This window comes from Tyto alba, unplaced genomic scaffold (assembly GCF_018691265.1).
Source record: "Tyto alba isolate M040663 unplaced genomic scaffold, T.alba_DEE_v4.0 Super-Scaffold_27, whole genome shotgun sequence".
Lineage (NCBI taxonomy): Eukaryota > Metazoa > Chordata > Aves > Strigiformes > Tytonidae > Tyto > Tyto alba.
Window position 1 is genome coordinate 8,476,357 of NW_024881301.1, and position 26,728 is coordinate 8,503,084.

Genomic DNA, 26,728 nt, shown 5'->3' on the forward strand with positions numbered 1-26,728 from the left:
CCGCGGCTGCCACCTTCCCGCACTGCCCCTGCGCCGGGGGCCCAAACGGCTCCAGGAGCAAACGCCGAGACACGGTTCTTGGGACTGGCTTGGGGTCACCCCCACTGCCCCTCCCCACAACGTGCACCATCCTCACTCAGCACGAGAGGGAATCGGTTCAGCTGTGCCACCACCAATGCACCGGAGCTCTGCCACGCGCCTTGGCATTACTGAACACCTCTGGCAATGTGCTGCATGTTAGTGTTGAGATAAAGTGAGGAAGAAAGTTTTTAACGAGCGTTAGAGAAGCTCTGGTGAGGGAAGACCCCATCATCCTGCAGCTAAGAGCTGCCCTGATCTACAGTACTGAATGTTTATTGCCATTATAGACGGATTACTAGAGCGAAATCATCAGTAACACCTACGCTCCAAACCCTCAAGTTGCTGACTTACACAATTTCCATGTATCCTTGTTTTTCTGCACCTACTTCCGTTTGATGTCACTTTAAAATAATTTAATGAATGTTATTTAGCAAAGCTTAGCAAAGATTCAATCACTTGCACTTACTACCAACAGGAACAGTTTTATCCACTCCCAAAAGTAACACTCCATCTATTTCTCTTGAAAACAGTGGCAGCCCTAACTGAAAATAACGGAGCTGTTTAACGAAGCTGGTTAATCCTCTACCTTCCCCTTTTCCTCCGTGCTGTTACTCGGCAGGAAAGCACTCGGGATGCCCAGCAGAGCAATGAGATTACCTTTCAGAAACCTGAACCGCTTGAGGAGGTCTGCACCAACGAAGGAGTCGCAGAGATAGAGCAGCAGCCCGCTGAAGAACACCCCTTCGCAGTTGACATTGACTGAGTGCGGGCGGGAGCTAATATAGCATATGGCCACCTGAAACAGAAGGGGAGAAGAAAGGAGGCACTTCTGCGTTAGAAAATGTCTAAGTGTGACTTTAAGTGGAACAGAATGTAGCTTAGTGATAACAGGCGAGTCAGCTCCTGCTGGTAAAAATACAATCCAACCAGAATGCACTACTGAGCAAACTTCCCCTAGGAAATAACACACAGGGCAAACTTCTAGATTCAGATTTGGTTGCCAAGTCTGCAACACATTGTCTCGGGGCTCTCTGTAATTCAGTTTGATTTTCTGCTTCTCTGTGAATTACCTGCTCAGAGCGACTATTACGGTTATTTAGGTTGTTCTAACAAGGATACGTGGTGTCAGACACACTAAGCAATTCTGTGAGTACTGAAACTCCTGAAGCTTGAGCTCCTCTGCGCTGGCACATGTTTTCTCTTGCTGACCACAAGCATCAACCAAGTGGTTCCCAGCACTGGGGCTCTCCTGTGTTTCAGTGCTGCAATAGCTGTACCGTATCAAAGGGTTTCTTCTCTATCTTGCCACTGACATCCGTAAAATTTGCCAGAACAAAACCCGTCAGACTTTCACCCTGCTTCAGACCCAGTTCAAACTGACCGATGGGTTCAAGAATTCTGATCACGCTCCCTACAGACATCTAAGATACACTTCCGAAAACCTAGTTTCCCTAGAAACCCAGATTCATAAAAAGAAAATCATCTAAAAGGAAAGCTGCATTACAAAGGATGAGCTTTGTCCATTAGTGAAGCAAGCCACCAGAAAAGGGTCACATCAGAAACTCTCTCAGCCAAAACGGGTTTGTTGCAAGGACAAATCAAACAGAGATAACAAAAAGCTGTATGGTAGGACAGTGATCTTAAAAATTTTGTGGATAGTGTTCGTACAGACAAAGCAGCACACCAAGCTCTGTCAAGAATGGCATCGCTTTTGGGTCTTTGCTTCATATGAAATATTATTTCAGACAGACAAGCCCGATTCTGTTGCAGATCACACCAATCCATCACCAACTGCTGGTCTCCACCCACACCAGCCAGCTAGGCGGCTTTACCACCAGCTCTTCCAGCAGAGTTGCTCCTTTGGCTCCAACAGCAGAGTCTGGCTGTTTGAGAGCAGTCTTCCAACACTACCCTTGATGCTGAGGGTTCACAAAAGAAGGGGGGTTCAACACAAGAAAGACGTTGAAGTAAAGGTTTGCCTTTATTGGTCCCCATTATCCCTGCAAATATTTTGTACCTCAAGCCCGATGTTCAGGTAGCAGTCAATGGCCAACACTGGGTTCTTGAAGTTATGAATGGCCTTCGGGAAGAGTTTGTACGTCGCATGTTGAAGGAATTTCTCCAGGAGGAACTGAGACGGGGCTGCCAGCAATGTATGCTCACTGTCAGGGGCGCAGACATACTGAAGAGGCAATATTGGTGCCAGGCTTTCCGAAACCTGCAATGAAACCAAGGGGAGCCACTTTGAACCCACCTACTGAGGGTATCTACTCTGCAGGAGCTCCTCTAGCTGGGGAAGGGATCACCATGACAGAGCAGGAAGAGAGAGAAAGCTGGGGGAAAGAACCAAAAATCCCCACTTGATTCTGACATAGCACCACAGCACTGGAATAAATGAATTACTTGTTGTGTGGTTGCCAAGTACTTCTGTGGGTATCTGCTTGCCTAAAGAAGGGACAGAAAACATGGAGTTCAAACTGTCAGAGTGCCCTTCGTTCTGCCTGATGCCTGGACAGTATAGGAAATGACATCCATGTGGGGAGTCATCCACAGAAAATGTTTTCTATGGAGTTTTCTCATAGGCCAGTCCATCACAACAGATTCCACTGCAACCACAAGAAAAGGAAAATTCAGAGAATGAATTCCTGAAATACTCAAACCCAGGGTTTAGTCAGTTAAATCTGAAATACAGAAGTGATTTATTTAAAAGAGGGATGGTGTGGGATGTGTTTAAAACCACCAGGAACACAAACTGTAAGATTCTTAGATCAAAACCAACCCTTTGAAATATACCTCCATTTAAAGCCAGCATAGGTGTAACATACACTGTATAAAATATTTGGTATCCCCACATCATTTCTATAAATACTTGGCTTTTCTGGGTGGATTTCAGAAGGTTCCAATTTCCATTGCCTTTCTTCAGGTCTCTTTTTGTCAGCAAGTGCAAGGACTGGAAGTCATCACAAGCCAGCAAACACTGGCAGCCAGTGGCTGTGCTAAAATTATTAAAACCAAGTCCAGTACAACTTGCCTGCTTTTGACTGGAGTGTATGTCTGCACATTATTCCTCCGCTGGCGATACCGCTGAATGGCTAGATCAAACTCTTTCCAATCCCAGTCCATCTTCTAATAGATTAGGATTACTGTTAGTAATTTTAATTACCAAAATATTTATTATTTTCTATTACTGATGTGGTAGCCTGACCGCAGAGCAGACCACGAGTGTCAGATGTCACATAAGCACGAAGTAAATCTAAAAGGCTAGAGAATTCATTATCTCTAGAGGAAACAGGTCCCAATTTTACCCTTTACATACGACGGAGCATACAGCCACACTCACCATGATTTTTGGCTTAACAGCAAAGTCCTTTTGTCCTCCAACCTGAATATGTTTCTTCATGACACTGAAGTTGTTGAAGCGGCAGATGAGCAGGCCGCTGCTGTTCGTCCGCAGGTTAAAATCTACATCTTCACAGAAGTACCTGGACATTAAACAGGGGATCACTAAACCAGCTGTGTGGCTGCTGTGTGTGAGCAAGCATTCACACGCTCGCTGCTGCACGGGCTCAGCAGAGATTTTTGGAGACCATCTGACACGGGGCCTATACACATTCTCTACACAGCTCTGAAGACTCATTCCTTCAATGCACTCCTGATGTAGGAAAGCAACTTCTGGGTCATCTGAAGACCAAAGAAGTCTTCACTTTTCAGTGCCTCCATATGCTTCTTCCTCATACCAAGTCTAGCCAGCCCTCTCATCCCTGTCATGTACTGGCACCAATCATTTCCTCCCCATCCTTTCCTCTTCTTTTCTTCTTTTTAGTTCTTTTAATATATATATATTTTGGAACTTAAAGAAGCTCTGCAGTGACCAACCTCCGTTTCTGAACAAGCCAGTTTTACATGACATGTTTTTTGATGGACTGGAATCAGGGGATACATATGGATTTAACAAATATTTGGCTATGGGAGACAAGCTGAGAAGTAACATTTATCCTGTGCTATTTATGATGTAATTGATCGCTTTTGTGGGCTGATTCCCATCTCATGATTCAACCAGCCACAGGATGTGAAATCAGGAGCTCTAGAAGCCACACCAGACCCTGCCTTGCACTAACAGGCTACAATTCCTCACTGAAATATACAGGATTCCTGAAAACAGCAGCAGGAAACTAGGGTGAGATGCCCCAGGGCCAGTCTGTGGCTAGCAGAGACAGGATTTATTCTAAACTCATTTGGCTGGGAAGAGAGGGAATTTGACTTCAGTCTGTGATGAAAACTAGAGGTAAAGCCTCATGGTAACAGTGCTTTATTGCAAATGTTTTAGGATGGAGTTAGGTAAGGAGGGGAAAAAAAGGAAGGAACCAGTGGGAAGTTATTCATCTCTTTTTTTTACAAACCCAAGTGGCGATCGGGAGGACAGCTAACTCTGAAGGAAACACAAGGAAACCCTCCTCATAGCACCTGACATAGCCACGGCTCAACCATTTCCTATACTCTTGTTCTTAGTCATGCAACAGGCTCCTGCCTCTTACGGCGGCACTCTGGAAGCTCCACACTCTTCCTGTGACTGATGGCATTTTGGCTTCTTTCTTCTATCTTTGGCCCCCTGGTTACTTTTTTCTCCTGCAGTTTCTTCTTTGCCCCCTGCCTTTTCATTCCTCTGTAGCCCCTCATTGCCTTTGCCTTGCAGTCTGTCTCTCCCTGTGCTTTTGGCTGATGGTAAGTTGATTTTGATGCCTTCTTCATTCAGATGCAACACACATCACTCTGTGTTTCATTTTTGTGATTGTGTGGATCTTTCTGTTTATCGCAACAGCATTTAGAAATACGGTGACAAGATTCTTATCATGCCAGCATATTATTTTACCACACACATATATATATATATATTGCCTACCTGTTTAGATCATATTGCACATTCTGGGTCAGGTCTATGTTGAGCAGTATAAAATCACGCACGTGGCACCTGGAGAATGGAGCCTTTGATTTCCTGGCATTCAGCCTGCTGTTCCATTTCTGAACACCCAGGATTGCATAATGAACAATTTTGGGGGTGGCTTCAATGTGCTGGAGGACGCTCTTCAGAGACACATTCTTGCTGGAACCCCCAGGCTCCAGGGACTGGCTGCAAAACGTGATCAGACACAACATACAAACGTGGCTTATTATTTTTAGATAACACACACTGCATATATATACATATATGTGTATACAAAGGATGAAGAAATTCCATTAACAATTGAAAGTGTTTATGCTAGATGCTGTAAAAATATATACATAAACAGAGACTTTTTAAACAACAGCCAACAAATCTTATTCTATCAATATAGTCATTATAAGAAAATGGGCCTTTCAGCAGAACAAGGTCTTACACAGCAATTTAGGAAGGGGGAAGGAATCACCTTACACATCGTTTCTGGAAGGCTATTTTCTCCATAATGGACAGCATAAGTGCTGAGAAGAGCAAACGCTTAATGTGTTCGAAAAAGCTAAAGTTCCCGAAATAAACTGTTTTCATTGAGAAACGTAAATTGTATCAAAACAAATCACAGAAATAACATATTGAGAAATCACTTAGTCACTAAAAGCGAGAGTGACTTTAAGCAAAGAACAAGTACAAGCAGAGGTTTGTTGATGGTACTGACTGTGGGACGCAGATAGAAGGGTAGAGCCAGGTGGAAGTGTTCAACAGCAGAGGTTGGATGACGACTTATCTACAGCCTTCCTACTGCTCTGAGTGAAAGAGCTGATTTTGTGCATTTCAGGCAATATACCTCGTGTCCAAGTGTACAGTTCCTGGGCTACCGGAGTAACAACTGAGTGAGCAACAACCTCTGTGAGGCCCTGCCGAAAGCCGCTTTTGCGTAGCAATACTCTGAGGATGTCACCCGCAGCTCCAGCTGCCCAACTTTTCTAGCTGTCTGGTGTTTCATACCCCGTCAGACGCTGGAGACGAGCCTAAGTTGAAGGTGTGCTGCCGTCTGTGCTGGCCCAGTGCAGGGACCCCAGCGCGGGGCGGTTACTTACCTCGACTGTTCGTGGGTGCTGTGCATGTTCCACAAGACGCAGGAGTCATCCATGACCACGATGAACGGCCACACGCACTGGCGCTTGACTCCCAGTTCCTCCAAGCGGTTTCGCTCCAGTTCTAGATTGTGGTAGGAAAGCTCCTTAATAAGAAACCTGGCAGCACCTGAGAAAACACCATAAAGAAGACATACAGAAATCTTTACTAGATTTTATCTCTCTCTCTTCTGAGAGAAAGGCTGCATGAACATCTGCAATCATTACCCTTTATGAACTTATCGCTCGTAACATCTTAGTTTAAAAAGAAATCAGTACGTTCTTTTCTCGGTGTGAGCAAATTCGAAAGGCAGACACCAAACAGACTGGACCTTTTAAGAAACTCTGCAGAACATGATTTTGTGGGCATTAATAAACAACTTGAATCAAGAAGGGGCTGAGATTCTAAAACTGAAGCTACGTACAGTCTCTTGCCGGAAAGACAGCATACATGAAAATGAAGTCCAAAGCTCAAGCCCCCCAGGGTTCAGCTGTAGGCTGATATTTAGCTTCAGCTAACTAAAAAAGTTGCAATTTGAAAAATCATGTGTAAAAAGTCTAGAACGAACATTCACACCACAGGGCTCAGTAAAATGAGTGAATATGGCATACGAAACATCAGATTTTAAACTGAGAAGGCAGTGTTCAATACAAACCTACATTCCATATCCCTAACAGCAGTTCTTACACATCATTGTATTTTGCACAGATATTGAAGCTATTATCACAGCACGGGTGTGAGGAGCTGCTCCAATGCTTCCTTCAACAACCTGATCCACGATGTCCAGCATAGATTTTGGTATCTTTAAAGCAATGCATTGATGGTGTTTCTTACCAACACCGGCGTTGTTGAACATGCCTGGCAGGACAAGCATGATGTGGTTGGGCCAGTATTTACGGTAGAGTGGCATTTCATACTCCTTGACTACAAGGAGGTGAAGGTGGCTGATGCCTTCCATGGCATGGTAGAGGTTCAAGAGGCCATGTTCATGACGTCCACTTGATGGAGTGAAGATAGGACTCTTGACTGCATTCAAATTCTGATGGAACAGGAGATATTTTGGCAACATTAGGTGAAAAGCAGGTTACTACTGATATGGATTTTTATTTATTAATTGCTTATACTGGATTTTAAGATTACTGATCATTGCAACGCATATGAATTGGACACTAGGAACGCAAAAAGGGATGACTGTCCTCAAAAACTCCAGTTCTAAGGACAGACAGGCAAGAATTATGCAAAGGACTTCAAAACAAAAAGAAAACCAAAGAAAGCCATCAACCATCCAACCAGCATTAATTTGCAAATGTAGGTCAAGTTGTCTGCATTCAGCACGTGTAGCCAGCAGAGGGATAGGAGCAGCCCACGCACCTTGTCAGAAACGAGTGGGAGACGCATGCTTTCTAGATGTTTTCCCTGCTTGCTGAAGACAAAATGGTTCTCTTTGGACTTGGGGATTATAAAATGTAGTTGAACCTCTTCTCCTAGCATCGAGGATGAGAACGTGAATGCATGCAGAGTGGAGTCAGATATCTGTATTAAAAAAAAAAAAAAAACAACCAAACATTTGCAAGCAGGTAACACATAAGAGTATACGGCAACCTGCTCTTACGGTCACAATACTGGAAGCCATCAGAGGAGAACATCCAAAACATTCTCTTTCAGTCACTGAAGTTAGCTTTATTTTATTCTCATCTTCCTCTACCATAAGCCACATTATTTAAGCATGTAACTGGCCTTGCTATTACAAGAATGAACTTTCTGTACCAGTAAAGTCTGGACTCTTCTGAAGTTATTTATCAATATTTACAAGAAGTGAAAAATATATATACCAGCAAACAAGCTGTCCAACTAAATTATCCCAAAAGATCCGAAGAGCAGTGCAGCGTGTGGGTGCGGCCCCCACAGCAGAACGTGCTGCCATTCGGACACCTCAGCAGCAGCATGGCTGCATCAGTAGGTATTTTTCCTGTGCAATACTCTTCCAAGCAGCAAGGTAACCAAGGCAGACCATGCCATTAGCAAGGCTATGAAGAATTTCAGTGAGCTTAAGTTTGCACTGTGCTTCACTGAACCATGTAAGTGTATAGAAAGTGTCGACTATCTGACAAGATTTCACCCTACAGAAGCAGCTGTCTTACTACAAGGTCAAGTCATTTACTCTCAGCAGTCATCTTTCTATAATCTTTACTAAAGAATTGAAATAATTAGCCTAAGTAAAGATGAAAAAATAAAGGGGCTTTATTTAGGTTCTTTTAAATCACTGAAGAATCTCTCTCCCTTCATAATGCCTGCTGTCCAATGACTCCCCTTTAGATGTGTCATTTTGCTGAGTTCAGCTATCATAATTCTATATACACAACTCACACCTGCACATAACAGTGGATATTTATATTTATTACTAGTTGTTCTGTTTGACCACATGCACAAAGATGGGTGGAGGGAACAAGAGATGTTCTTTGGGTCTGCTTGTGTCAACGTACTTAATGAAGCATGAGGCTTAAATCAGACGTGCTGGTGCTGCTCCATAGTAACTGACATTGTACATTTCCAGGTCAGTGTGTCTGTGCTGTGTTAGCTTAATAGAGACCGGTTGGAAAAGATTAACAAGCAAGGAAAGAATGATTTGAGATAAAGAACTTCCAAGTAATCTGTTGTTGGTGGTTAAGAAATAATGTCTGAGCTATTAACGAGGAACAATCTTACCTGCCAGTCTCCTGTGAGCATAACTTTGTTTTCGAGATCAAAAGTTTTTTAACTAAACGGGTAAAAATGATCAGTTCTGTCCAGTGACTCATAAGCTACTGCATGAGAAGCACGCGCAGTTATATACAAAGGGAGGAAGAAGCTGGCCTTCCAGTCTCCCATCACAGATGTGGATGGCTGGCATTTAGGTAAGACAAGCATTTCTCTTAATTTGACAGTCCCTCTCCCGTGAGACACTGGGAACCCTCTGGGCAGGCTGAATAATGCTTTGGCTTGAGACAACTAGTCACAATATTCACCCTTTGTCAGAGGCAGCTGGAGAGAACTGCTCGTGCAGAACGCAGCAGACACAGTTGATGCTCCAGGGTCTGTAGCTCAGTATCTCCCCTGAGAATGGAAGAATTAAACAATTCCATCTCAGGGAAGGTGAGATCACGAGTCCTGAGACCAGAGCGTGGAGAGACCAAGGAAAACCAAGGATGCAGTTTACCCTTATAGCTTGACACCAACCTGTGTGGCAGGATTTATGTCCATATACTGATGGCACTGCTCACAGTGATGGAACGTATTGTAAGCTGCATATTTAGTCAACATCATGGACACAGTCTCCCTTTTCTTAGGTTCCTCTGATTTTGTTTCTTTGCTGGTTTCTGTGCACAAAGAAAAGTAGTAACAAAAATGTTATAAGTGTTAAAAAACAGAGACTGTGATCCTAGTAACAACTGTAAAGAACGCGCACATTGTTTTGTTCCATATAATTTTTGAGATTAAAGGCTCTTGTGGACTCATATTCAAACGAACCAGTAAAAACTGATTCTTTGTAGGAAAGTATCCCTAAAAAAACTCTGTATTTTACTTACCTTGTTTCACTCTTGAGAGCTGTTCCGTGTATACAGGACTTATAGTTCTGTACTTGGGGTCATGTACACTCAGATCAAAAGATATTTTGCTGAAGATCTCGATGTCTGGCCAGTGGTCATTGCTAGACTGAGTAATTTCAGTGTTTTCTGTATGATCTGCAACAACACACTTCAGGTAAGCAGTATCAGACACCCACTGAATGGTGTTTATGTGATGTTTGCTGATTTCCAACTGCACAAGAGTTCACACAGGTGCACACACACACACAGAAGCATCTTTGAACATCATAAATATTACCAAAATTGAAATTAAAGTCCACACAAAGCCATATCAAAAAAATGGCAATTCCTTGGCAACTGCGTGCAAGTCAAGAAGCCTCATAGGTATCTTTCTGCTCTGCTCAAGCTGCTGAGGTTTAGTTCACGCTGGTTTAAGCATAAAATGCTCAAATGAACGTTTCTATTAGTGCAGAAGATGCTGGTGTAGTCTTGAGCCTCTCTGTGGTGGAATGAGGAGCACTGGGTAACCAAGAAGCAAAACTACCCAAAGGCAGACAGATGAAAGCAAGGAGAAAGAGGCTGTATAAATTTATGAACTAGTAGCTGGTGGTACATGACAAAGGCAGTAAGAGACACATTCCTGTTAGAGAACGGGAGGTGGCCAGCAAGGATCAACTGGAACTTCTTTGCTTTGAGCCAACAGAAGTAAGTCTAAAGAACAAAATCAAGTGTAAGTAATCGGAACATTAGAAATCACTGGCCAAAGATAACATCCCTGGACTGCAGCTTGAACATGAGTCAAGTCAGTTTAAAATTAGAATGAAGAACATACAAAATTAGGTGTGTAACTGAGGTTACTGGGTTTAGAAAAGCAAATTCAGATGAAACAACGGTTGGGTCTACAGATAAACACATGCTCGCTCTACCCAGACTGACCCAATAGGCTGGCAGCCAGCAGCAGTGCAGAGGCCATTAACGTCACTGGCACGGTGTCGTGCTCAAATTAACATACGCTGCCAGCCAGGTGAGGCATGTTCATTTGTTCATACACACAAATCCTGAGAAAGCTTGCTCTGTAAGTCAGCTGGCCTGAGAAAACCAGGGACTCGCCTAGGAACGAGACTTGAACTTCCTGGAATCGCAGTTGCCAAACCACCAGCAACCAGCATACCAAGGAAAATAAACACACCAGGAGGAAGGGGCTTCAGAGGGACCTCGAAAAGGACACTAAGAACAAGCAAAGTCCATGAGGAATGGAAAAAGCTCACCAGTGAATGATGTTTTTTCTTACATGCCAACAAGTGTGAGATAAAATAAGCTTTGCCAAATGCCACGCTGAGGCAGACCTCAGAAAAGTGCATGAAAACAAATTACAATTTTCTTTGCTGTATCACCTCAACTATAGAAATCAAAATAAATTTTTCATTTTCTTTTTACTTTGATGATTATGTTTTCATGGAAAGAAAAAGTTTACTGTAAACCAGGATGGAAACAAAACTCTAAAAGCTGGATACACACTCAAAACAGAGAGAAAGAATAATCTCCATGCCAGTTTTCTATAAGAACAGGTCTGTGAAATCAGGCAGGAGACTGATTATCAATGCAAGCATAGTGCATATATTATCAACATTTAAGAAGAGACACAGTAATCTGTGGAGCTCTTGGGTCCATTACTTTGACCTTGGTAATATTCAAAACTTGGGTCAGGTGAAGGAAATAATTAAAGATGTTGAAGTAAATGAAAACTGTAATAAAATGCAACATGGGCTGACTAAAGAAATCCTGTGTTACTTTCATTATAAAGTTGTGATATATCTATTTCTCTGAAAAAAGGAAATGCAACGCATCTTATCCTTCTGGACTTAAGTATTTGATATGATACTATATGACAAATTATTAATACACCTGAAGAAAATGGAGACAGTGAATGGTCTGTAAACTGATAAAGTTGATTAAACAGAAGATGGCAGCATGTAACGTTGTAAGCATTAAGGCAGATGGAGGTTACTAGTGAAGTTAAAAGATCGGTAGAGGGGCATACTGTTTAATCTTTTCACTAATGTCACCAACTCAAAAAAAAATCCAATTGGTTTAAGTTTGCTGGTGGCACACTCTAAGAGCCATTGTCAATATGGAGGAGGAACTGAAGATCATCCAGAAAGAATTCAATGCCCTCAGAAACAGTAACAACAGCAACTGGGTGATATTTAACAGAAAAAATACAAGTCATATGTATAATCAAGGACTAATAACAAGCATCTCTGCAGCAGGTTGGGAGTACCTCAGTTGGAAATGACTTGAGTTGCAGAGGAACCCATGACTACAAGCTACACATCAGTGCCAATGAAATGGGGGAACATGCAATCACAGGTTTCATCAGCTGTGGGACTTTCAGTGGGGGGCAAGGGAATACAGGAGCTGTTGCACGCTGGGTTGGTTAAACATCCCACAGAATAACACATTCAGTTCTGGTCGTACACGTAACAGAAGGATAAATTGAAAACAGATGTGCAGGCAAGAGCTACTAAACCAATAAGGAGAATAAAGAGCCTGTCATTTGTAAGAAGATCCAGGCTATCTAGATGAACACTGAAAGGTGCTAAGATTGCTTCCTGTCTACACCATAGAAGCAAACATCAAATAAGAGAAAAAGTCTTTTAATTTAAACTAATATTTTCTTTAGTCCCAAAGACAATATTTATAATTGGGACGGGAACATCTCTGGGTTGGAGAACAAAACAATATTTTCAATCATCAGAGCACTAGGGCTCTGGAAAAGCATTCCAATAGAAGTACTACAGGGAGCAAAAAAGCCCCAACCAAAAACCCCAAACAAACCCAAACTGCTCTTCTGATGGAGTTCCACACATTCCTGACAGAGGTGTGACACGTTGCTATGATCACAAAAGGCCAGACAGCATGATGCAGAACTTTTCCTACATTTTGATGTTTCATCCTACGTTTTTTGGGGTACTTCTGTTCAAATAATGAGAGAGTAACAACCCCCAAAGCTCCAAATCAAAGAAAAATACTTTTTTTTTTTTTTTTTTTTCCCATTTAATAGCACTTTCTGAGCAGAAATACAAACTAGTCTTTTCAAAGGTTTGACAATAACTAAATTTTCAGGATGCCAGTCTAATGGTCATGACATTTATGAATCACAGTTATTTTCACTATGAAACCACAGGGTTAGGTAAAGTACACACTGAGGAGGACCCCTTTTTAAAAGGGTTTGTGCGTGTCAAGGTGAAGCCCTGCCACAGCAAGCTGTGAGATCTGACAAATGAGCACAAATGCAAAGAGGCTCCCCCTCCCTTTTTTCCTCAGTGTAAAGACCTGTAAGCTTTAGACAGAAGAGAGTCTTACTGAAAATTGGTATATAATTTATACTTAAACATAAATAATAATGATGTTTCGGCCAGGAACAAAATGTTCTTAAATGTCTTGTCTGCTTAGAAGCAGCCAGTGCTTATAAACTAACAAGAAGAAATAACATGGGCAGATGTTGCACATATACAACTGTGTGTTCACTTTCATTTTATTGCTATCCAAATATATCAATCCAAAATACATTTAATAGTTCTCACCCAAGCCCAATATAAAATTTATGGCTTTAGTCATCTATATTTAAATATATGCAAACACCTACAGTTAAGTCTAGCTACACACTAATGGACAGGACAAGTGGTATGTAGTCTTTCCGTGAGCCTAAAAATTCATCACTGCTGAATAATACATAACAGAGGCTCTTTGTAATGCATATTAAGAATGACTACTAAATACTTACTGGCATTAATCTCTTCTTCATCATACACATCTACTTCCAGCAACCGGATCAGCATGCGGAAGAGAATCCTTAGGAACTGCAAGTATGAACCAGTCTTTCCCACCTGAGCCAGAGATGGAAAAAAATCTAAATCCCAACTCAGACTAATATGAAGAAAGAATCCATTTCAGATAAATGCCTTTGGACTTACCCCATTCTAGCTCTGCCTGAAAACACAGCAAGATGTAATATCCCCCATTATGCTGAATAGTATCACAAAACTGATCCGTGAGCAAATCCTGGCCCACAGCCTCTTTCACTTTTGTAAGCAGGGAGATGGGCAGTGGTAACTGCTTCTCTACTCATACGCTCATGGCAATTTTAAGCCCAGTGCCAACCACACGTATTTCATTTAGGCTAAACTGTACCATAGAGCATCACCCTTCCTCTCCTTACCACTTCCAGCACGGACTTAACCTTAAAATTTGACTGATTTTTGGCCTCAAAATCCATCACTGCATGCAACCTTGCAGGGTGCCTTTACAGGACAATCTGCAGCCCTCATCATTGGTGCTCTCATCCTGCTAGTAAGACAAGAGGAAGGAACTGTTCTCTTACTTGCGGTGGTCCTGTCAAAAGCAGCCGCCTGGGGTGGAAACTCCTCGAGCCAGACGTCTCACCCTGATTGCTGAAGTCCGCGTGGTGCTGTCGGGCTGTCGTCCACTGCCTGTAGTACAGAGACTGCTCTTCACTGCTTCTGTCCTTGTGAAGCAGGGGCCTCAGAGAGCTCAGCCAAGACACGTCAGCGTGAGGCAGGAGGGAAGAGGAGGAAGGCAAATTCCCACTTTTCTGCGAGCTGAGGAGGCAGTAGGCAGCTTTCGATAGGATGACGATGCGCGGCAGCGCAGCACGGAGGGCCTTGCTGTCTTTGGCCGAATGGGCAGGCCACCGAAATGTCTGGGAGACTGAAGACAGTGACGACAGTTTCGAAGTGGTGCTGCTCGCCATCTGGTTACCCAGGGAGTCGCATTCTTGTTTCAGGGTCTCTCCGGCTGTGAAACTGGGGTAAGTTCCCTCATCTACTGAGCTGTGCGCCACAGTCTGAAAGTTAAGCGACGGTGCTTGCTTCTGAGACTTGTCTGCAGCACTCGAGGAGCTCACGCCGTTGTCTGCCAGGGAACCTGGGGAAACAAAGAGCAGGCAGTGAACAGATACTGGCTGACATAAGAAAACGTAAAGAAATCATTAACTAATTTGGCCTACAGGACAATCCTAACCTTCAGATACCTCTGTTCAACGACTGCTGCTGGGTGAGCTCATCACGTGGCTTAGGTCAGTGTTTCACCATTTAAAAGAAATCATTGACACCTACCTGTCCCCTTTGCTGGAGAGGCAACAGCCCTTCTGTTAGGGTTCAGGGTCCAAACTCATGCGTCCCAATCCCAAATCACTGCTAAGCTCTGTATATTAACTACCATTGCCCATCTGGAATTTGATGGTACAACCTTCTGGAATTCAAGTATAAGACACCACTGTATAGATCGATTTGATACTCCTTTCTATGGGGAACAGAGCATTCATTTCACTGCAATTTTAATGTGAACTGGGTTGTGCTCCCTCCTCCATACCAGTCAGGTTTAGTTGGTGTATGGGAAGATCTTGTCTATGCCAAAGGTCCAGTGCAGCTGTCTTAATAGCCCAAACTCATAGGGAAACAAAGGGAAGGACCCAGAAGTACCTGAAGAATGCAAGGAAGGGAAGGCGCAGTAGAAGATGATGCTCCATTGATGCCTGAAGAGGTAGGGCAAGACCCAGCCATTCTGTTGGTCTTGGCAAGGAGGCAAACAGTCTTTCTCACCCACAGCTACCCCCGCAGTTACAGAACATCTTCCTATTCCTAAAATTTTATACTATCCATTTCTACTCTGATTTTTAAGATCTCCTCAGAATCCACCCGACGAAATTAGCAACTAATGTGAAATGGCAGTTTAAAAATAAAATTCACAAGGGACCCTTAGGTATGGCATACCATCCTCCCACTGCAACACCATCCCCTTTTAGCTGTACACAGGAAAACTGCTCACTGTGGAAAGAATCCGCTGCTAACATTTCAGTGCCTAGCATGCAGCAGGATACAGCTAAGCAACCCACGTGTGACTAAACATCTCCATGTTTGCATTCAAATTCCAGTGACGCAGGAACAAAGACTTGTTTTTCAGAGCAACAGCAGAGTAACTGACCTGAGGTTCCAGTGACAGCACTGCTGTTACTCTGGGGTCGGTCCAAGTCTATCAACAGCTCATCAGAGTCATTCTCGCTACCATTAGCCTTCTCATGCTCCTTCTCACTAAGGTCAAGAGCTACAACAGGCCCTCGAATTGCCTCCTTTGAGACGTAGCAGCATGCCAGGCCTACTTCTTGCTCTAACGCAGTCCGAGTTAAGTAGCTTGAGTCAATTAGTCGAAGGTCACAGTATTTCAATGATCTAGAAAACCAAAATCAAGAAAAAAAAGAAAGTTTTGTTTTCTCTGACTTTGAAGGACACTCCCTATCTTTAACTGCTTATTAAATACTCATGAACAATTTTGTTAGCCAGTAAATATAACATTATTTTAAAATATTTAGCTGTGCTCCTTGGTACTTTGCACATTCACTGACCCACATGATATAGTAGCTTTGCCTTTCACAAACCACACTTTCCAAAATTTTAAACTGTTTCAAAATAAAGTCTAAACTACACTATTTTGGTGAAAAATAGACAAATGGTATAAAACTACTTATCCACCCCCAACTTTTCTAAACACGCTACAGAACAACCATATTTCAGGAGTAGTAAGAGCACCTGGGGAAAGTTTCTCCTAAAGGGTCCTTGCCAGTGAGAACAACAATGCAAGGTAGACCTTCCAAATCCTGATAGGTGCGAGGGATCCAGTCATCCTGCTCATTTCCCCTCCAAGCCTGTGAACAAAGAAACTTCCAGTCACATTTAAATGACACCTTCTAAACTTTCACCTGTTTTTTTGTTGCTGTTGTTTTGCCATTTTTTTTTTCCCCAGTTCCTGCTTTTTCTTTGTATACAGAGTTCGCTTACCCAACAGCCAATGGGAAGGAAACCTTAGGCACAGGCATGCATTTTTTCTGGTAGTGAAGTGTTAGCCAAGTACTAAATGCATAGAAGAAGGATGCATAGCATATGTTATTCAGTGCTGGAAGCATACACCTGGTGTGGTATTAGTGTGGTCTATCGGAGAAAAATGCAGTTGATTGCAATTTCAACTTGGCACAGATAAAAGTTCTTTGAAATTAATGTAAAGCTGAAGTAAGACCTTCAAGTGGAGTATGAAAATGATTCCATCATCCTCAAATATTTGCTTAATTATTCTATATAGTGAAAGATTGTATGAACTAAAAAAAATTTCCCTTTAATTGGAGGTAATCCCACAAGAAAGGCCTGCTCACCTACAGTCTACTAAGGCCCAAGACCACAAAACTGCACAATTTTCCCTTAACACTGGGAAGGCTGGTAGCGTCAGTCCCATGTCCTTACACCCTTCAGTCCCCTTGGTTCTGCAGAGCTTACTGAACCTGGCTGAGACTATTTGTGTTCTCCGTGTTGGATGCAGTCTCCTAAAAACATTGCTCTGTCTTGAGCAACAATATTTTTGTTGGTGTATTGCACAGCATTCAGACTTCCAGATGATACAGGCAGTATTTGATCAAGACAGGCACGAGCAGCCCACAGCAACTGTTAAAAGTAAGTAAAGCTGAAAGTTTCGCAGACTTTCACTTAGAAACAAGCTATTCTATCTCTACAAACACTGAAATTGTATTATAAAGCTGAAATGCAAAAATGCAGGTTCATATCCAGCCATTCTTGTCAATGTATTATGGGTACTGCCAGGAAAACCGACAACACAGCCTCATGGCTCACTGACCTGTCAAGACAGGAGATTAGCAGAGAAGCTCCTTCCATATAACCCAGAGACTTCCCATTTCCATGCCAATCAGACATTAATGTCTCTCCATACAAGGAAATTAAGTCCTAGTGGTTACAGAATCACCAGTATTTGAGCTACAGCGTATCACCCTTCTGGAAGAAGTTTTTCCTCCTTCCTTATTAATAAAGGACAAAATCAGTTCTGGAGAGGACTCTGAAGCTGAAGCACAGAATCTACTTTGCTGAGAGGAGAGGAAGCCCAACCACTCAAATTACCCATTAAAAATTATATATATATATATATATATATTGCTCTTCTCAGCATAGATGGGCAAGACAATGAGACACAGCTCTCCTGACAGAGCAACAAGACTTAAGCAAGCTTTGTGGAAAACATACCTTGCAAGAAGAAACCTACCTTGAATTCCATCTTGGTTGTTCTAGTCTCAACCTGTACCCCTGACCTGTTCTCTCCTTACCCTTCCTCCTCTCCAGAAAGGCCATGAGTAATCTTCTCAGGCAGATGAAGGAGATTGAAAAGGAGGACTCACTAGCAGATCAGTGACTCAAAATGCCATTTGACCTTTTGAAAATTTCCACTGAAAAAACCCTATGATTATTTTTTTCTTAGCTTAGGCAGAGCACGATTTTGGAGTAACATTCCCCTTTTCTGCTATGGCTCTATTCACTTCCCGCAGTCCTGATTTCTCTCCCCTGCTGATTTCGGCATCCTCTGTATAACATGTTCACAGAAAAAATTATTTCTCCAACTACCTAATAACATCTACTGGCTCAGTAAAGCAGCCTTGGCAGCAGAGAAATATTTTCTGGCTCAGCAGGGTTAGTCTGACTGTGTGTTATCCTGACTCTCCAGTGTTGGAATTTTCTACAAAAGTGCATGGCTAGAAAATGAAATAGGGGAAGACAGATACAAAGCTGATCTTCTTTCTGCTAACCTAAGGACTTAAAAAGAAGGCTGAGTGCCTGGCACTTTGAGCCATTAACTTGCATACAGGAGATGTATTTCTTGACCTCCTTACTGAGGAGGAGCAGAGAGCTACAGCCCTCTGGGCTCCTCACTTCTGAATGCCTCCCGAACAGTTTGATTCTTGTTATACTTAAAGGGTATGCCATGACAGCAAAATAGTTATTTAAATTCTTTCTCATCTCTTCATTCTGTACCTCTGGGTGTACAGTCCCCCGTGAGGCCTGGCTCCCTGATGGAGAGGACTGACCTGGCTGGCTGGCCAGAGGGCTGGTCTGACAGAGAGGGGATCGCTCCAGCTACCAGCACTGCAGAGGCAGCTGCCCACCCTCCTTGCCCTGCTGCGGCACCACACACACTGCTAATGCCCCTTAGGGAGAGTCTACATGAAGTCAAACTTTTCACCTGGGGTCACTAACAGCTGTAAAGTTTCCCTCCCTGCCCCTGAAAAAGGTCAGGAGGAAGTCTCATCCTCTCTCTGACCGACAGGAGTTATTGGTGGGACCAGCATTTCGAACCTCAGCATCACCAGAAAGCACTTAGTAACCTCACATTGCTCTCCCCCTGACAAAAAAAAAAGGACCTGGGTGCTCCTATTGGAAGCAGGCAGAGATCAGTTCCCCACTTGCTCTAGTCCTCCAGCTTCAGTACTCCATCTAACATCAGGAGAAAAGCCAAGCAGCACAGAGACCAAATCAAAATTGTCTGCAATAAACCAGACTCAATGGCAGCATGGCTGATAAATTTTATAATGGGAATCAGTTGCCCAAACATATGCTCACACCATTCAGATACCTGTTGCCCCAGGCACCACACTAGCAGGCACAGCAGCCCAGCACAAGACTCACTGGTGACCTTCATCATTCTGGCGCGCCACTGGGATAAGCCCTTGAAAAATATCCTACAGGCTTATCTTTGGGCAACTGAATTCCTCTCCTTACTCCCTTCATATGCATGTTTCAGAATTGAGTGTGTTTTTTCTAGTCACCTGCAAGGAAAGAAGTCCAGAATCCTACATCTTTGTTGACTCCAAAAAGGCATTTTAAGTTTGGGGGAAGAGGAATAAGAAGAATTAATTAGAAGTTTTTTCTTTCTCTGCCTGATCAAATTCCCCTATTCCAAATCAATGGCTACATGGATATTCACCTGCAACAGCTCCACACTCAATCCTGATCTGCACTAAAGGCCTCAAGGCTGCTCCAGCAACGTGTAAGGGCTGCACCCCTTATGGCAAAGTGCCATACAGAAGCTCTCACAGGACTCACAGTCCAGAATGATTTAAGGTTGCAATTAATGCCTAGCCAAAAAAACGCAGCAGCACGGAGCGGCTATTTCACATGTTGTTTTCTCCTTCACAACTACCACTCTCCTCTCTTCCCTCTCCTGCTGCAGACAAGGTTTGAGAAGCAGAGGTGGCAGCTTCTTTAAAGGATATCTGCTTTTGGTTGTAGGCGAGCTCTTCCCTTCTTTTTCTGCATGGTTTTGAATACGCTGTATAACTCATAGTAGAAATGGAAAATGAGTATCTCTGTGAGGCTTAGAGCAAGGATCAGGACAGAAAAACAGCATCACTTTAAGCTGGTACCTAAGGCAGGCAATCTGTTTCCCTTTGTCTAATGTAGGTTAATTCAGGAAGTGGGTTTGGCTAGTTGAACCATGCTCTTACAGATCCATGCAAAAGTTTAGCTTGGTACATATATGCTGTGCAGAGAGGCTTTCACCGTGCAGCGGTTTAAGAAAAGAAGTCTATGACAAGCAGAATACTTTACCAGTTATCAGAAGGGCGGAAGATGGACGGACAGAGCAGACAACAGATACACTAGACAGACAGATAAGTTGGTGGAAAGAATTAGTTTGCCTAAGGAGGCCTGAGATGTGCTTTCTGAGTTTCAGAGACGAAAACAACCTGACTCATGCCGTTATTCAACTTTAACAAGAGAGATAACATCCAGTGTTTGATTTCATGGCCTAGTAACAATTCAATTTTCTTCTGAGTTTCTAAATCATTTATGCTCATCAAAAGTAAAGTAAAAGTCCATGGAGACAGATACAGAACATGCACCCTTTTCCTACAGAATAATTAACATATAAACATGTGGGAATGAACACAAAAGGTGTAGGACAGCCAGATGACTACAAGGGGCATACAAAGAGATACTTAGTTTCTTCTAACCTTCAACCGTGTCACAAAGTGTTTCGCGACAGTAAGCTCTGAGGCAGGATTCCCAAGGAGGATCTCAAAACGATACTGCAGACCTAACTTGTCTCTTACTTCTTGCAACCTCTCCTTGGCCAGCATGGCTAGCTGCACAGACGGCACCCTAATGACGAGCATGTGGCCGCAGCCATTCTTATCCTTTCCTGGAGAAGTGATAAGGTCATCCATTATGCTGAGCGTTTCGGGTGTGCTGTGATCTCTTAGTGAGGCCATGGTCGTGAGAGCCATCAGAGCTTGGGAATACTGCTGAATGAGAAGGTAGCAGCGAATCACCATGCTGTGCAGCCGGGGGTACCTTTGAGGAGATACAGTTCTGCGTTAGCACATGCAAAATCACTGTAATGTCTGAAAACTAGCCAAAACCCATGACTCTGTGGTAAAGAAGTGCCTGCTTTTTTCAGTAGCTCTCAAAGAATGAAGCCTTCAATTTTCATGGACAGTAATTTTGCACAAAACCTAACTGTGTTTTAAGTAAATAAATATAACATGGTCCAAATGCTGAAGATAAGGAGCCAAGTTCTGTGCTCAGGTAACAGGAATTACAAACTTCTGTTACCCTCATCTGGGCCAAAATTTAAGCTAAAGACCTTTAACTTGATGGAGATAAGGATCATCTCAGGTCTGGTTCACCCCAAGGGCACAGGCTAATAATTGCTTTGCTGTCCACAAGTTTTTTCTTGTGAACAGCAAGAGAACGTGAACCTAGAGGGCAAGAAAACAGCATGAACCTGGAGGATCACTGCTGCTTCAAGTGATTTGTGGGAGAAGTACTTCATAATTTCACATCTCTCAACTTTCCACCAGAAAGTCAGATTTACCAATAGGGATTGCTGTCTCTGAGCCAAATCTGAACTTCCATTTTGCCTTTTAACTTACATAGCCAATGTTTCTTTCTCTCTCATGACAGCTACAAGCAGTGACAACAGAGAGGAACTCACAAAGTAAAATGCTTAGGAAAAAAAATATTAAAACCTATTCAAGCAAAAAAGCACTCAATTTCTAGACATTCCCCACAAGTTCACTCACCATCATAATACAGAAAAAAACTATGCTGTTGTGCCTTGAGTGCTAGTCTTGCACCACAGAAGTCCAAATGACTAAAATAACTAAAAGTTTCAAATTTCTTTCGCCTCTTTCTTGAGTAATTTAATAGACAATATGGGAACCATTTGGATAAAATTTTGTGTCTGTCTTAACTAGTAGGTACAGTAGCTAGTTTTGTATACCATAAGCCAGTCATTAAATCAATATATTTAAAAACATTTTTTACTCCTCTTCCCATAGCAGTATCCACTACACTTTTGTTACTAAAACTAATGGAGCCTTTCTTATAATACCAAAATGTCTGCAATGTTTTCAGACTTGTAAGATTGTGTAGGTCACCCACCCAGATGGAATAACCCAGCTGCCTGAAAACAGAGGCTAAATCTGTGAACTGTGACACAAAAGCATATCCTGGCTCCAAGGTAGAGGTTCACCTCACATCAATTTCTAGTCTTATCCTAATCTCATATCAGGGTACTATTTGCACATGCATTAATCCTCCTTCATCCCTTTCCCCGTTCACATTTTAAGAACAGAAAGAGAGCAACAGTGACCAATATCTCTTCCACTGGATTTGATCAGAAAGACTAGAAGAAGCCTAAAGAACTGACATATTAACCGATCTTATTATCACATTAATTACTGTCATATTTGTAGCTAATAATAAATATTAATGATTAATGATGTGCTTAATTATTCATTTATGTTCCTAATTTAAAGCATCTGATATTATATTTTACTTATTAAATATAGACACATTTACAATTATTGTATTGACCCAAATAAAACAGGAAAAACAGTACTGAAGACAGAACAATCCCATTCCAGTAATTATGAAAATACAACGAAAACTATAGCTTGCTGTTATAAGGGATCTGTCCTGTTGATATGCAGAACAGATTAACTTCACATTGCTGGAAACAACAGTATTGCCTTAATTCCTGTACTGCGCGCACTTAATGATATCATGGATATGTGCTACGAAAACAGCTTGTTCAGGCAGCTGCAGGGTACTAATAAGCCACTTTCAGGCTCGGAGCTGCAGGAACCAAAAGCCATAGCCAGCTAATGAAGTAACAAAAAAATATGTTTTTGAAATGATGTCACTCACGTGGGCCACCATTGAAAAGACTGTTGGCAGTCTCAACAAGAGAGACCAGAAGTGGTGATGTATGAGACGTCTGGTGCCTTCTCAGCTTAGTGAGGTGGAGCCAAAAAAAGAGAGCAGCACAGCTGAGCCTGGACTGCTGCTGAATGGACCTAATCTCTACTATAAACGAATAAAGGATATCCCCTCCTTCTTCAACAGCACTAAATTTGTTACAAAAATAAAAATTGCATATACTTCACAGACTGCAAGATCAACATCAAAGGTCATCATGTCTTCATCCCCCTGTGATGGGGCTCATAAATGTATCTGTATCCTTAAGATTCTAATTAAGTAGAATCCCAAGCTCCCATGTTACTATTTACCTTTCTAAAAGCGTGTTGACCATTTTTTCAAAGGTTTCATCACATCTCAGAAGGGGACTTGTGACTCCCCACTGAAGGGATTTGCTGTATTCGTTCAAACCAAAGTACAGCTTGTCTTCACTCGCTGCATCATCCTGTTCCATACAGAGATAGCAAAAAAATAAGGAAAACTGGATCAATTTTTATCTTCTTTTGTCATTTAAGTGGAAAGTATTTTCTGAAGCAAAGTATCCTTTCTTTTCATTCATTCTTCCTCAATGATGCTACTCATTTGTTTCAAAGAATGCAATAAAATGTAACTTGTTTTTTACTTATTATTTGTCTACAGCTAGAAAAGACAGACTTAGGTCCCTCAAAATTTTTCACTGTATCTCCTACCTGTGATTGCAGGGAGTTTCTAGAATACTGCTAATGATTTTCTGACTCCCTATCTCTGGTTTTCTATCTACTGACAACTGTTATCTCATTTCTATTCAAAGCAGAACCTGAAAACAGAAGGATTATTCATTTACAAAATTGTTCTTGATTGTCAGATTCTACACATCTCTAATGGCAATCAGAAACTAATAATTTATTGTAAATCTTCAGACAACAATCAGAAAGGCAGAATATTTGCTGCCTCAAGTTTCATGAGGCATTTGCTGAAAGAACAGCATGGTCTCCAGTGCATTTACATCACCAGTAATCAACAGTAATGTAATGAATCATTAGTAATGTAATTAATCACATAACATCTCCCTTTTTTTTGTGGATTTCTTTTTCAATCAGGTAACTGAAAGTTGTTGATTTTTTACTTTTGGGGAACGAAAAATTGTCTAGACCATTTTACAGAAGGTTACCACACTGGTGATCTGTTAACGATCAACCAAAAAGCAAACTTTGAATATTCACTCACTCCCTCGTTTCCACTATTCTGTTTAACTATTTTTTACAGCTACCACTTCAAGAGACCTTACAGACACCAGTGGAATAGGAGAACAGGATATTTTTAAAGCAGGTTCAGTCAAAACACCCTCAGAACCAGCTGGCTGAAATGGCGAAAGAAGCTAATGGCGCAGAATGTCAAACAGACCTTTCCCACCTCTTCTCTGCACAATTACAGCATCTACTACACCATAACTTCTTAACCTAGCACACAACTTTTATTAGTGCCAGAGAAGTAATGAACAGATTTGACAGGCTATGTGGCATATATGTGGAAAGCCAGCTCCAGAGCTTTATGGAATGACTACATAGCTTTGGCTGACCAGAGGGTAGAAAGTAATTTCTAATACTACATGACTGGACAAAGAAAAACGCACAGTTCCTGGGCCTAAATGTCAATGCTATCCCTACCATCAGCATCCCAGGGCTACATATCTGGAGCCTGAAAGAACAAATTCCAGCAGAGAAAGAGCTCCCTTCTAACAATTTTCTTTAATACACATCTGCTAGATTCCTTTAGGCATGAAGTCCACATTAAAATTCACAGTTAAAACTAGTAATTAAACACTTACCACAGTGTCAAATTGTATCCAATGTACCTCATTGCTAGAGCTGATCCTGGACTGCTGCGTTTGCAAGGCATAAGGAAAAGAGCTGACCTGAAGAACAAGGAGGTTGAATGCTTCAAGGACCTCCCTGCAATTAATAACTCTATCAGCCAGACCATGACTAGGCTCACCATGTGACAGGGAACTTGAAATGGCACTGCAGAAATAAGAATGCAAAGAATTGCCTTACTGACATCCTGAGATTCAATGATTACTCTCTTCCTGCTGAAAAATCTCCAAATGACCATGGCACTGAGAATCACAGCTCAAAAATATCTTTGGAAGGGTGAAAGATGTCAAAACCATTTGAGTGTTCTCTATAGGTAGACTCAGGCAACAGGGGAATAAAACTAAATAAAGGACCAAAATCTGCTGACAGTGAGAAGGTGAATTAGTGTGCCAGTTTGAAAGAGCATCAGCTGGAGGAAACCAAAAATATGTCAAACCTGATGAAATCCCTCTCACTGAGAAACACTGTTCCATGAGCTGTGGGGATAGCATATAGTAACAATTTTACAAAATCCAGTGGATTTTCCAGCCTACAACAACAAATTTACAAAAGTCTAGGGAAGCTGAAAGTCTCCTGATGTCCAGCTGCTGGAAACACCTTCACCTCCAAGATACATTCAGGAATTCCAAATTCAGAGTACAGCAAAGACAGTAACAAAAATGTGACGGCGAGGATAAAGTAGAAAGAATGTTGCTTTTATCTATTTTCAGCTGTCCTTCAAATAAAGTATTTTGTTTATTATATCTCTGATATTCAAATGAATGCCACAACCTTACACACCATGTTTAAATCACATTAAGATTATTCTCCTCAGTTTTCTGACTGAACAAGAGCAGAACAATTAGCTTTACTTATTTCTTTCTTCTTCCATAGTAAAGTTGCGATTCAGTGTGAAGAAATGTTTCTGCACATGTGTGTATGTTTTGTTGTGTCTAGACTTAATGCTGGACAAATTCAATACAGCTGTTTTAAAAATCCTTTTCTTACAGCAGCTAGGGCATTTTTCAGATGATGCAAAGATTTAAATGTCCGTAAGCCTTCTCGTGTTGCAAACAACACTATCATCAAGGATAAAAACATGAATTAAAACATGACTGGCTTGTGAACATGGGAGAGATTTGGGTTTCAGTAGAAAAAAAGGAGGGGAATAGAAAAAAAAAAAAACAACAAAGGAAGTTGCAAAATTCAGCCCTTTTTCCTGGATTTCAGTACCATAACACATACCACTACAGTCTTGTTAGGGATCCAGTAATCTTAAACTAGTCTCACCTATCTTCAACTGAATTTGAACTATTAACAAATATCATGTGCAAGCAAAAAAGATGCTTTCTGATTTCAAGGCACAAAATGCCTTAGGCCTAGAGAAAGCATTGGGTGTCTAATACAGTAAGTCTTTTGAAAAACCTGACTGAAAGACAGTGGGAGAGGATAGTTTTCCTTTGGTAGATTGAAGCAGCTACCTTGTTAAATCCACGTGGGCATTGTCATGAACCAGCACAAACAGTGTATAGGGATTCTGCTTCACTCGTCTCATGAAAACTTCAAATTTTGTTTGAATCTCATTGTCTAGCCGAACCACGTATTTCTCGGCTCTCTGATATGCCGTTCCATTGTCTTCTAGGCCCAAGTCCACAAGGACACCTGTCAGAAAGAAGAATACAAGAAAAATATTTTCCTTTGATTGCATCCACAAATGAAGTGTCAACAGTAGGTTGCCACTTGTCTGCCAATATCAGGACTCAGACAAATCACTGACAGACCCTAGTAAAAAGATTATTTGAACTGATTTTCTCTCACAATGGGGACCGAAATGTGCCTCCTGGCTTCTGGATTTCTTCCAAAAAGCGCCTGAAGACCTTTCAAAGACTTTTCATGTTACCAAAAACACTTCAGACCCTCACAAAAATTTCCAGATCAGTGCTCAGTTGGCTATGCTCCATGATCCTAGGCCAAACTTGTCCACATTTAGGTAATATATTAATCCTGCTTGAGTCAGAAAAAGTTATTCTGACCTTTCCTTTGCAAAAAATCATAAATTTATATAAAACT

At 41.9% G+C, this 26,728-nt stretch overlaps 1 protein-coding gene across 6 annotated transcripts in view; it reads right to left on the reverse strand.

Annotated features, from left to right (window-relative positions):
- GREB1L (GREB1 like retinoic acid receptor coactivator) overlaps positions 1-26,728 on the reverse strand; it is a 144,329-nt gene that overhangs the window by 3,493 nt on the left and 114,108 nt on the right. For 5 of the 6 annotated variants that reach the window (XM_042798257.1, XM_042798254.1, XM_042798258.1 and 2 more), the window contains 17 exons: positions 26,140-26,320; positions 24,634-24,826; positions 23,138-23,271; positions 20,576-20,915; positions 16,323-16,438; positions 15,721-15,965; positions 14,099-14,661; positions 13,502-13,604; positions 9,715-9,870; positions 9,365-9,504; positions 7,520-7,681; positions 6,983-7,187; positions 6,112-6,277; positions 4,982-5,209; positions 3,422-3,563; positions 2,099-2,299; positions 739-877 (listed from right to left, as the gene is read on the reverse strand). In XM_042798257.1, the coding sequence (XP_042654191.1) occupies positions 739-877; positions 2,099-2,299; positions 3,422-3,563; positions 4,982-5,209; positions 6,112-6,277; positions 6,983-7,187; positions 7,520-7,681; positions 9,365-9,504; positions 9,715-9,870; positions 13,502-13,604; positions 14,099-14,661; positions 15,721-15,965; positions 16,323-16,438; positions 20,576-20,915; positions 23,138-23,271; positions 24,634-24,826; positions 26,140-26,320 (3,414 nt within the window). The remainder of the gene's footprint in view (positions 1-738; positions 878-2,098; positions 2,300-3,421; positions 3,564-4,981; positions 5,210-6,111; positions 6,278-6,982; positions 7,188-7,519; positions 7,682-9,364; positions 9,505-9,714; positions 9,871-13,501; positions 13,605-14,098; positions 14,662-15,720; positions 15,966-16,322; positions 16,439-20,575; positions 20,916-23,137; positions 23,272-24,633; positions 24,827-26,139; positions 26,321-26,728) is intronic. The other variant, XM_042798255.1, reaches the window with a different exon arrangement.